Here is a 12,654-nt window from a genome sequence, read left to right on the forward strand (position 1 = left end):
GGTTTGACAGAATAGGCAGGTGCCAACTTGTCTGGGGTCAGAGGTGAACAGTCTTGACTCGGAGCCCCGTCCGTAACTGATTAATATGGCTTAGTTCAGTTCGGCCTTCTGACTTTGTATGTGGTTATTTTTTTCTTCTTTTTTTTTTTTTTTTTTCTTTTTAAATTTCAGTAGCAAACGCTTGGATTCTGTTTTGTTTTCATGTGGCACGTTCATTTGCAGCAGTCTGAATGTGATGCCGTCATCCATACGGAGTCTAGCACGGGCAGAGCCCCATTGCTCCCAGCAGAGCAGTCAGCAGCAGTAGAGGCCCCTGTGATATTGCCGCCTGGCCGGAGTTTTGGCCGCAGCCTCCTGGATCCCTTTCGCATTTCAACTTCTCGCATAAAATGCCCGTGTAAGCTGGAGGGCACTGGCACCGCACATTGTTGATGCACGTTCCTCCGTTCTGGCAATGCAGTAGTTCGTTGTCACATACATTTGCTGCAAGATAGCAGGGGAGGGAGGGAAAGAAAAGCAGAATAAATATAAATTCATCTACAGGAGAAACTTGATGCTAAAACCAGAATTTAAACACTACCTCCCCCTTCTTCCTGAGACATGGGAACAAGAGATGTAATTTTTTAAACACTTCAAGTCTGAATTTTTTATTTGATTTGATATTGTCTCATCCTTTTTAATTTTAAGACGTGTTCTTGGAGAACCATATCATTCATTTCAGACCACTGACTATGAGAATATTAATAATGATTAATAATGAAATAATGTGAATACTAATTTCTGCCTTGTACCAGTGTCTGCATTTTTATAGTTACCACTGAACTGGAACTGTAGGTGGTTGTGTTGTTATGTGAAAGGGGCAATGTATCTGCAGCTTTTGGAAAGCATGAATAGTGGTTAAAAATGCAACATGGCTTTGCTGAAGCAAAAAGATCTGTATGAGGAGGCAGGGTTTTATAATCAAGAACTGCATGTATTAATGATCTGAAAAAAATACGCAAAAAAGGGCAAGCACAGGCAAGAAATTCAGCATGCTATTCAATGGGGATTATATGGTATATACATATGAAAATAAAAGATAATGTTGTTGCTTCCATTACAGATCAAATATTTCTTCTTAATTAGATTGGCTGCTTTGGTACAAGGGTAACTGGCACCTTAAAACTGTCTTAGATATTGTAGCTGATATAATAATTTTGGAAATCAGATTCGACAAAAGAGTTAAGAGAAAATAGGACAGGCAAAAGTTTTAGAACTGCATAATGTTATCATATTTGAAAAACCGGCAACTTTACTTTGTATTACTTAATATCAGTTGAAATATTTCACTGGGTAAATATATAGAGAGATGAGGAACATACTACTTAAATGTGTCAATCTGTGTTTTATTCCAGGTGATATCACTAGCAGAATACGTGCTTGATTACAGCTCTCTCTTCCATAGGAGTGGTGATTTTAGTAAAGGTTTTGCACGTACTATCTGGGCAGAACGTAACAGTAAAAATTTTCCCTCAGGGAATGAAGGAAAAGGTTATTAGGTTTAGAAGCAGACTCAACATTATATGCTGTTTATGCGTACCTTGGCCTGGAAATACCTTAAATAATTAAGAATAGGGAAGATATTGTTAATTTTACTTTAAACATTGCTATTTGTTGCTAGAAGAAAGTACAGTTTCATTAATGTTAATTTACTTATTTTTAAAAGCAACCCAAATATTATGAGAACTAAAACCAGTCCAAGTTCTTAAGTGATGCAATTCTATATAAATCTATACAATTTTGTGCACCAGCAACCTTACTGGTAATCTCATCTGTCTTGGCTTGCTTTCAGAAAAATAATTTTCTCACTCTAGAGCAGGGGTGTCAAACTCTTTTTCACCAGGGGCCACATCAGCCTCGCGGTTGCCTTCCGAGGGCCGAGTGTAATTTTAGGACTGTGTAAATGTAACTGCTCCCTCCTTGGAAGGCAACCGCGAGGCCGATGTGGCACTGGGGAAAAGGAGTTTGACACCCCTGCTCTAGAAGGACTCTCTGACAACTGCTTTCTAATGATTTGCATCCAAGTGGGTGAAATAATAATGCAGCGTGTTAGAAACTCATACATGCAATTGAGAGAACAGTTAGATAATTTTTTCAGTGATTTCTTTAGCAAAGTTTTTTATGAAGTGCTATGGATTTAAGATTGTCCAGTTTCTGAATTGTAATGTCAAAATTTGAATACTAAGGTACAACAAAACCCACATATTGTTAATGACAGCCATATGTCTGAATTTTAACGCTCTCTATATACATTACAGAAAAGTGTTTACATTATGTACAAGAAACAGTAAATCACCACCAAATAAATGTGATGAGATAACCCAGAAAAATATAATGGTAACATGCCAAAAAAACCCCCCTCTATTTTAAAAGTCAATATTTGAGTTACATCTCTTATAATTGCGGCTATGTATCCTTAAAGCTGACTTTGTTTTTCATATTGTGTATATTTAGCTGTATCAATATGCAAAATCAAAATACTTTATCTGATGGTACAGCTACTGAATCTGCTTGTTCTAGAATGCTCATCACTGGGATGCTTCCTGCAGTTCAGGCAATGGTGACGTATCTGTCCATCAATACTGACCATTGTTTGCCTTGAATAACTGGGTGGAAATAAATAGTTAATTACACACCACTTAAACAACAGATGACGTATTTCACTTTGTGTTTGGCCCTGAATACATTACCCAATTTTTTCCAAGTATTCAGTAAACCAAATTTATTTTCCAATAACTTTCCTATTTTAAAACTTATTTTGACAATTATAGCCTTTTATTTTACGAGGCCATCAGCCCAGCTTCTGATCCAGAGTTGCGGGGTGCTGGATAAACCTGGCTGAAGTTGTGTCGTGCTATGTGCCGGCTGTTCTCCCTGACATGCTGGTGGAGGCTGCTGTCAAATGCCTCTAATCATTGCTGTCTGCAACGTCCTGGGTACAGTGTTAGAGATGCTACTTTTAAAATCAGCCTATTTATTTCTTCTTCATTATTCCTGCATGCTTTTAAAAGTTTGCCCACAGAAACATTGAAGTAAAACCAGGTAGATCTTAATGGTCTCAGCAAACTACTATGCAGCTGAAAATTCTGGAATTGCTAAGCTTCTGTTGTCGCAGCTTTCTTTTCCTTATTTTCATCCTTGTATCTCCTTCTCGTGCACACACGCATGTACACGCATACATGTGTCATGTAGGTAGCAACTGTGGTGATTTGGAACTTAAATGAAGTTAAATTCTGAAAATTTTCTGAAACCCCATTATTTATTTTTTGCCAATTTTGTTTTAATTTTATTCCGACCAACTCTAATACCATTTCCAGCTTCCCGAAAGTATGGTCAGGATTACTTTAAAAACTTTAATATTAACTAATTATGTTTACTCCATTTAGGAATTGGATTAGCTATAGCTAATGAGTATAGCACATCAGCAGCATAAAGTACTTTCACTGGAGCACTTTCACCAGAATTTAAAACAAAATGTATGCCTTAAACAAAAGTAGTTGGCATGCTGCCAAGACCAAAGCAAGGCAAGTATATTAATTGTTGTTATGAAAATTAACAATGTTTCTAATAGTACCACAGAATTTGGCTATGATACATGTTATAACGCAATGAAGAAGTGGAGAAGGCAGTGACCCGGGAGCTGCTGCGCAGGGTGGGAAGAGCCGGGACCTTGCAGACCCCTTGCTCTGTAACCCAAGGAGAGCTGGTGCGGGGGCGCAGGCAGGGCTGGGGGGCGCAGGCAGGGCTGGGGGGCGCAGGCAGGGCTGGCGGAGCCCCAGCCTGTGCCTGGCCCTTGGCCTGTTGGTTTCCCCAGGCAGCAGGAGCAGCGAGCCGGGCAATCCAGGGCTTTCCTGCCCCTTGTACCCCTCCCGCCTGCCATGCCCTTGCCCCTTCTTATACTCCAAGCAGCGCAATGTCGCCTGCACTGCTGAGAGATGTTGAACCAGTTCTGCCTTATCTTCATTATTAAAAGTAACAATAATGAAAAATTAGTTTGAATTAATCTGAAAGGCATCAGGTATCAAGTTCTGATCAAAGAATAAAATATGGAGAAGTGATGCAAGTAAAAGAACAGGTTCTGTAGTAATTGTACATAACTATTAAGATTTGTGTGGCTGAATAAGCTGTGGATTTGCTGGCAGATCTTCGTTAATTAGAAGATACGACATCAAACCGATCATTTAAGAAACAAAACAGAGATATGTGATTTGCTCTGGAGAGCTTTGCAGGCCTTTTTGGGGTATATTTCTGAGCTTAGTCTCCAGGTTTGTGCTACTGTGGGAAGTTAAATATTTAAAGTAAAATAAAGGAAAATTGTAAATGTTATTTTCATAATTCAATTTAAAATCTAAGCTATGGTTTGATTATGGGATCCTCGAAACACTATACAAAGGAGACAGAAAAAAGCCACATGTAAAAATGGATAGCTGTTTGAAGCTTCTCTGTCCTTGGGGCGACCCCTCACCCCCCAACCAACACCCCGCAAACAATGTCCTGCAATTAGTAAGAGTTGTTATTTTTAATTAAAACGTAAACGTATTTTCCAAAGTAATCATTAATAAAATACTGAAGCTTCTTTTTTAGGATAAGACCTCTGCAAATGATGGTGAAAGATGCCTTGTCACAAGTCACAAAATATTCTTAATTTGTAATTCCAGTGTTGTTACATTTGGTAATGGAATATAAAAGGAAAACAAGGGGAAAATATCCAGTCTTTCAACCAACTAAAGCAATTCAAGGGGTAAGTGATGTTCTAGTGTTTCATAGAATTGATACTGGGTATTCAATGAAATGTATTAAGAGTAGCTTAGTTGTTTGACAAATGTCTACTTTTGTCTTCAAATGTGAGTAATACATGAAAATTTCTGAGTCTGGCAAAATTCAACTTTAATAGCTTTGCATCTTCTTGAAAGAAAAGAGATGGACAACTGCGGCTGATTCTGCACATGCACAGGGCTTTTGGTCTGCCCGCTGCTCAGACAGAAGCACAATACGCTACTGGACTTAAACACAACTTCTTTTATCCTACTATCTTTCCAGAAGGCCATCCAAGAGAAGATAAAATACATTTTGTTCCTTTCTTTGTGCTACTTTAATTTTTGTACAGCTTGCCTACAGTAGCGTCTTATTCAGGGGAGTCAACCACATGAATAAAAGAAAAAGGACAGGCTATTGACCTATAGAATAAAAGAAATTAATGTATTCAAAAGGACACTTTCTTGATCTGGGGTAGGTGGTGTTCACTTTCTGAATCAAGATCTGCATTTATTATGACATTTTCATTATTGCGGGAATAGCATAAAGACCATTATTGATAAAGTCACAGAAAGAAAACATTTTATTAGACGTCCTTGCTTGTTTTCTTGAAGTCTGAAGTGTTTTATTTCAATAAATGTTTTGTATGATCTTTCTCATCACTGTTTTTCTTCAGCATGTTTTTTTTTGTGATATCATTTGTTAACAGCCTTGTCTCTCCCTCTCTTTCTTTTTAAAACCATCTCTTCACTTCTCTCCTCTTTGTCTCCCAGATCTTGAGTATTATAGTCCCTGGACAGGTTGGTGGGTTGACAGCTCTGAATATATTACACAACATTTTGGTCTATTCTAAAGCACTGATGCAAGCTTTGACCCTACTTCTGCTGCAGTGAATTTTCCACACTGTTCATCAGTAGTTTGTGTGAGTGGCACTACTGAAATCATGAGAATTTTGTGACCTTGGATTCCACCCAGCGTTCATAACTTTGAGAGCATGCAGGTCAAGTGGCTGAAGAAATTATTCTTCGCTGTTTTTTCTCTAATGCATCTGTTTCCTTGGTACTTCTCATCTAGTAAAGAATGTGAATTCATTTATGTGGAAGTTTTCAGCACACATTCTAACAGAATATTCTGTCTTGGCATAAGAAGTGAGTAAATAACCAAGCACAGTGAAACCCATGTTTTCAGTAATGATGTTCCTAGGTAGCTTCAATATATGCAGTGGTGGTCTATATATAGAGAGCTGTGAACAGCACATTGTTGAAGGGCCATGAAAAAATGAGGTTTCATCTCACTACATAAAGAAGTTCAGCAAATTGAGGCCAAGCACAAGCAATTTCTTGCCAAACACAAAATTAGTTCCTATGAATAATATAAAGATTCTGTAACTATCAGGCATTATTCTCTAAAAATGTGATCACTTAATCAATAAATGCCAAAAACAATTACTGAATAAAATTGCAACAAATGAGGAAGCTTGTGTGTATGCCTAATAAGAATACAGCTATCTACACATACGTAGAGCAAACATGCACAAGAAAACCTCTGCAGTTGTGAAGGTATTAGTAATATTTTCCCCATAATTTTTCAAATAAACATTAATCGAATTGGGGAATGCAAAACACTTAAGTCTCATTCAAATGCAAAGGTTTAAAATTGTTTCCAGTTGTCTCGGAATATAAGTGACCACAATCAAAATATTTTGAAGTTGCCAGAGTTAACAACAACAAATTATTTCCATTATTGAAAACAATCCTAAAACCACAATATGTACTTACTGTGTGTTAAAGATCTCTGTGTGGAGCTTCGCTGACTCATAAGATTTCACCCATATAACATAAATGTTAGGAATGAGCATATAAGGGCATGGGAAAACTTGCGAGTAGTCAGGCTTCTGAAAGAAGCTGTCATTTGCTCTTATGAATAGTGTTGCACAGCACATGACAAAGCTGCAAATTTTTATAACATAAGTATCATATTAATTTGCGTAATCAGTGGCTAATAACTGACTGGGAGGTTTTGTCTCTTAGATTTCTCCCCCTGCCTGTCTCCCAATTAGATCTACTGTTAGATTATTATTAGATTTTTATTGTTACCAGTTACGGTTAGTGCCAAATGGTTTTTAAATGTTTTGCTACCACAAATACACATCAGTGTTGATCAGACTTCTTCAGTGGTTTTAAGCTACAGATGTACTGATAAGAAAAACAGCTATTGCTCTTTTAAATGAGATATTCATAATGATTTGGGTTTTTTTGAAGTGATGCTAACTCAACATTTGCTGTAGTGGGATCAGTAAGACTATCTCAGGATACTGTCAAATCAAGACAAGGTAGATGTTCTGAGTGCATGAAAAGAAAACTGGTTTGTGCTTATCTACCAAGGCACATTCTGAAGTTAAGACAAAAGAAAGCTGTGTAGACAAGTACAAGCCTAAAACATATCTTACTGTGTCAAAATTACAGTCATAAAATGACAAACGTTAATGCCAAGATCTCCAGTGCGAGGTTGAAACAATGTTGTGATTAATTGTATTGCCAACCATACAAGGAAAGAAACACTGACCAGGTGAGAGTAGTTTCTAAAGGCAGACATCTCCATCTTGTCTTAGCAATGCTCATTGGAGGCACAATTGAAATGACACTTGATTTTTTAGCAAACCAGTTTTATTAATTTATCAGGGAGTAAATGAATAGGTGGGTAATGGAGGTACTGTGTTTGCTGAAAATTTCTGGTAGAGTTTTGATGTTGTTTGCCTACATGTAATTTCTGTTCTTTCTGCACAATTCTCACTACAAAGCTAAGCCAGTTCTAAGCAACTTGCAGGAAGATTCTTCAGAGTTTCCACAAGAAGATGCAGCTGCTATTCAGAGTTCTCCCTCATGCCCAGCCACGGAAAGGATGGTGATTCCTCTCTCCTGTAAATAGGTACCAATTTATCCCAGCATCCACATGGGTACGCTTAATCGATTACACTTCACTACTGAAAGAGCAAAATCCTCTACAGAACAAATTTTATTTTAACCATGATGTAAGGGTACCAGAGGCAGAAAGTTACTCTGTTTCATGGATTGTGCCTGTATTTTCTCTATTCTTAATCTAAAACACTTGGATTTAATTAATAAAAGATAATGAGAAGCAATACATCAAATCTGTCAAAGGGACAAGAGGGAGAACTGAATCTCGAATTGACGATTGTGCACGACAGAGAAGCCATAGCAGCTTTGGCAGAAACAACACAAGATTGTTTGTTAAAATGACTGAAAACAAATCCAGATTTAGTTATCTAAGAATTATGGCTGAGATAATACCTTTCAATCTTCCTCAGTTTCAGGAAATGATAGATTAGCCTTTCAGTTTTCCGATTTTGATGGTTCCAATTTTATACTGCTCCAAAAGAGAATGATTCCCAAAGTGGGGGAAAAAAATTCCCCATTCTTTTTATTGCTTTGCTTATGAAGGAGGACCACTGAATTGGTATGACCCTCATCATATTTTAGGATAATCTCAGGAGAGCAATAAGCTACATCTTAGCTTTAGTTACTCCTAAGGGACTGTGTACCCGCATCATTCATATTCCACTTACAAAGCTGTAAGCTGCAGTGCCATTATTTCTAGGTTCCTGGAGATAAATGAACATTATTACATGATCTGTCTTCCCTTTCCTTAACTAGGAAGAGAAGCAATGAATCTACAGGTTTGGGGTTTTTTTGTGTGAGGTTTTTTTTTTTAACTAGTGTCAACAGCAAGTTCAGGGTTTGGATATAGCAGCTATCAATAAAAACTAGCTACGCACAAAAACTCAGATACAGAAGAAGTGGTCATCAAAAGGCCCTGTGAACAGTTGGAGGTTGGGATTTGGTTCCCTAAATATAAGTAGCTACTGCCATGAGAGGTTCCAAAGGGCATTTCAGACACGTACAGGGAGCTGGCAGGTATGTTGTCAGACCTGTGAGAGATTTTGGCATGTGGGAGTGGTGGCAGGGGGCTGCCAGGGGCGCGCCTGCCTGTCTTGGGCGGCTGTTGGGGTCTGGCTTTGCCTGAACAGCAGCATTTTCAGTTTCATGCATGACAATTGTATTTTCTTAAAAGTTCCCAAGAACTATCAAACAGAGCTGCAACATGTATCACTTTTACAGGGCGTGGAAAGGCAGAAGAAAGCCTGGAGAGCAAACCAAAGCAGGAGCATGCAAAGGTCAGCAATTCAAATACATGATTATGAATTATATAAAAGGCTGAGTGTTCTGCATCCTTGGCTGCTAGGCTGCTTGACTTGCAATAACGGACACAAAAAACCACAAATAATTTCTCTTTTTTTACAAAGACAATAGTTTCTCTTTCTGCCATTCTTCCCAATTAATGCTGCATTGAAGACTTTCAAAACCCATGAAATATTTCCACACACTTATTACTTTATTTGGCAGCAAAAACCAGAGAAGACAATCACAACTGAAAACATTTTCTAATGATTCAGGGGATTAGAATTATTCTAATAATTATTCTCCTAAATTTTTTGGGGGGAAGGGGAGAGAGTGAGAGAATGTGTTAGTGGCTTCTATTAATAATGAAATTAATTCCACAATAATACTAATCTGAGGACATATGTTGGATGTATTGGTATTCCTCAAAACATCTGCATGGCCCTGGATCCTGAAGTTCTTTGTAGACACAACTTAAAATTATTGCAGAGAGCTGCTGAGTGAAAACGTTGAGATTAAGTTGTGATCTCATGTTATTTGATCACAGCATTTAAAAAAATTTATTCTCTCCTAATTTTTTGCTCCTCAAATACAGGGTGTTTCAAAAAGACGGACTCAATTCGAAAACACTCTTTCTTTGAAACTGGGTCCGTCTTTTTGAAACACCCTGCATAAGACGCATTTGTGCATGTGTGCGTACTCTCTGGCAATTTGAGCAAAAGTGTTCGTGATGTGTTTGATAAAGAAGAGGAGGCTAATGAGTTATTTAAAGTTTTAATTGTGCAACGCAGCATAGTTGTTGTAGCTTAATAACATATGTCCTGGTTTTGGTTTACAAAAGAGCTAAATTTTTAATAGTCAGTTTAGTATCACTTGGAGTAAGGTTGGTTCTGCAAATTTTATTTCACAATACTTGCTGCGTATAGCAAACATTGTGTAGAAAAATTCTTTGAATTCAAAGTAATAATTTTGCATTGTAATGGCTACTTTTAAATCAGACTTAGTTGTATTTATTTTTTTTATTACACAAAAGATGTTATATTCATGTCAAGTTAAATTTTGAACACTGCTATTCTAAAGTTGTGATCTAAAATAATTTGAACATTGCAAACTTTCTTCTTGCTACTTTGTCTTAAAGTCAATTGCATGGGGCATTTTGAAAAAATAGTAACAAAATCTACTGGAAATATATGTTACGATCAACTTCCAAACTACATAAACCAGCATTTATAACGGAAACATCAGTGATCTTTAACTACACTATCAAGTATCAAAGATATTAAAATGGAATGGTTGTGCAATTAAAAAAAGGGAGTGTGACTTATAATCATCTATGTTATAGGGGCCACAAGTAAAGGTAAAGCCAAGTTTATATTTATCTGTCATTATATGTTCCTCTTGAGTGCATTTTTCAAAACAGAGATTTAAGATACCACAATAATCCTCTACTATAGGAGACCAAAACACCAATGTGCAAAGTAGATGGTGTAGAATCTGTCAGATGAACATTCAGAGTTTATGTGAACGTTAATTACAATGGTAAAGGTAAAATGTTTATATAGTTCTTACAAAACATATGAAATGTGAGGTGGGTTTGTTGTTGTTGTTGTTAAAGCAACAATGCAGAGAATCAGGAGATCTTCTTTCTGAATCTGCAGCGACTTGTTTTGAATGTGGATGAAATGCTTCAGAGTGCTTTTGTTGCGCTAGCTCTGGTATGGGGATAAAACCCCTGCCCTGTAGGTCTCTCAAAGCTCTTCAGAGTAAGAGTTGTTATTGCCAGGGAACAACGGAGAAGTTGATGCCAAGGAAAGTCAAATGATTTGCCTACACCAACAAAAGAAGAGAACGAATGCAGGTCCTGTGAATCGCAGTTCTATTTACTAGATCACCCTGTTTATTAGATAAATGCAACAGCAGAGTTGATTCCTGTTTCCAAGGGAGTTCGGAGACTCTCAGCTAGAAAAAGGCTTATAAACTATGAAGTTTAAAAAAGGAATATGCAATCTCGTCCACTTAAATGTCACATGCAATTGCATAAGATGTCTAAATATTCTGACAGTTGGAAATATCCATGTCATGTATGTACCTCCTTCTAATCTTGCCAGTCAGAACTTTAGCAGCTTTACAGTGTTCCCAATATACAAATAGAAAGATTTGCAAATGGTTTTTTATTGCCTTTGCTTTAGCTTGGCCTTTAAAAATATCATGTTATTGTCTATTTTTAATTATTACAGTAAAATTAAAAAATGGCACTCAACAGGCAGATTCTTGTATCAAAATTCCTTTCTCAGATATACCAGATAATAATATGCTCTCCTGTAAGTGGGGTTTTAATCGGTGTAATGCTTTACTTTCCTACTCTTTTCATCAGAATATCAATAAGATGATTCAAACAGCTGGCATGTAGCACTCAGCAAAAATGGGAACTAATAAATTAATGTATCAAATAATTAAAGCTATTAGCTGCTTCATGATAGTTTTCATCAACAGTATTTATTGCTACACACTGACTTGCTCTAGGTATCATTGTGCCTTTGTTTTCATGACAGAGCAGCCACTAGATGGGAAAAGAGACAATAGACGCTTGCTTTCCAACACAGTCCTCTTTGGGCACACTAGTTTTTCTGTGATGTGCTATACAGGTGTAACCAATGTGATAGACTTAGCCAGTGTTTTAGCTGAAGAGAGTATGGGTGTGGGTTTTTTGTTCGTTTGTTTTTTTATTTTATTTTTTTTTAACTGACTTATAATATCATTCAGCAAAAATGTCCAAAAGATGCTCTCACCAAAAGATAAAATAACGGTTTATCTAATTACATTGCCTCTTAACAAAATTTCAGAAGCTCTGATTATTTGTCTTTTCAAAAGCAACACTTTGATAAGTATGCTGCTAGAATTCGTAATTCAATATTACACACTGACCCATACAGATGAAGACTGCATACAGGCAACCTACATATTTTTCACAATATTGTTATGCAGGCTACTACTAATAAGTTATTGCAATAGTAACAGGATTGCACTAATCTCATTTTATCAACTCTACAGTTTTGCCATAATATAATGTAGAAAACACCTCAATAACAACAGACTCAGAAAGAGAGCACTCAACATTTGCTGGTTTGGGTTAATGTCCGGAAAGTTCTTTCTACACCTGTATGACCTAAAGATAATACCTCTAAACATGGATGTTATTGCTTACTATGACACAATGTTTAGATAATTCAGGATATTAAAAAGTACAGACTTAGAAGACTCTCATGAATAAGAACTATTTCCCTCTGTGCTTTATATCTTGCATTACTTCTGACATGCTGATTAACATACTTATATTTCTGTTAATCAATCCTGATGCACAAAGGTGTTAAAATTTAATTACTAGTGAAGACCGAAATAACCTGATATCCACAAGGAATAGATAACTGCAAAATATTATTTCACTTCAAAGTACTTGCTTTATTTTATTTAAAATTATTTTCTCTGATTTTTAGATTTTCAAGTTGTGCCGGAATTGAAAAATAACGAAGATATCTATATTAATCTAAACAAAATAAAATCCTATATAATCAGTGTGTTATATATTTGTAAAAATACGTTGTAGACCTAACGAAGATATCTATATTAACCTAAACAAAATAAAATCCTATATAATCAGTGT

The 12,654-nt window shown here is 36.6% G+C and overlaps 1 protein-coding gene across 1 annotated transcript in view; it reads right to left on the reverse strand.

Moving 5' to 3' along the window:
- Positions 1–256: 256 nt before the first annotated feature.
- Positions 257–12,654, reverse strand: part of NTNG1 (netrin G1) — a 150,962-nt gene continuing 138,564 nt past the window's right edge. Inside the window, exon 7 of the mRNA XM_065656994.1 lies at positions 257–483. Within this exon, the coding sequence (XP_065513066.1) occupies positions 257–483 (227 nt within the window). The remainder of the gene's footprint in view (positions 484–12,654) is intronic.

This window comes from Caloenas nicobarica, chromosome Z, assembly GCF_036013445.1.
Source record: "Caloenas nicobarica isolate bCalNic1 chromosome Z, bCalNic1.hap1, whole genome shotgun sequence".
NCBI classification, from domain to species: Eukaryota; Metazoa; Chordata; class Aves; order Columbiformes; family Columbidae; genus Caloenas; species Caloenas nicobarica.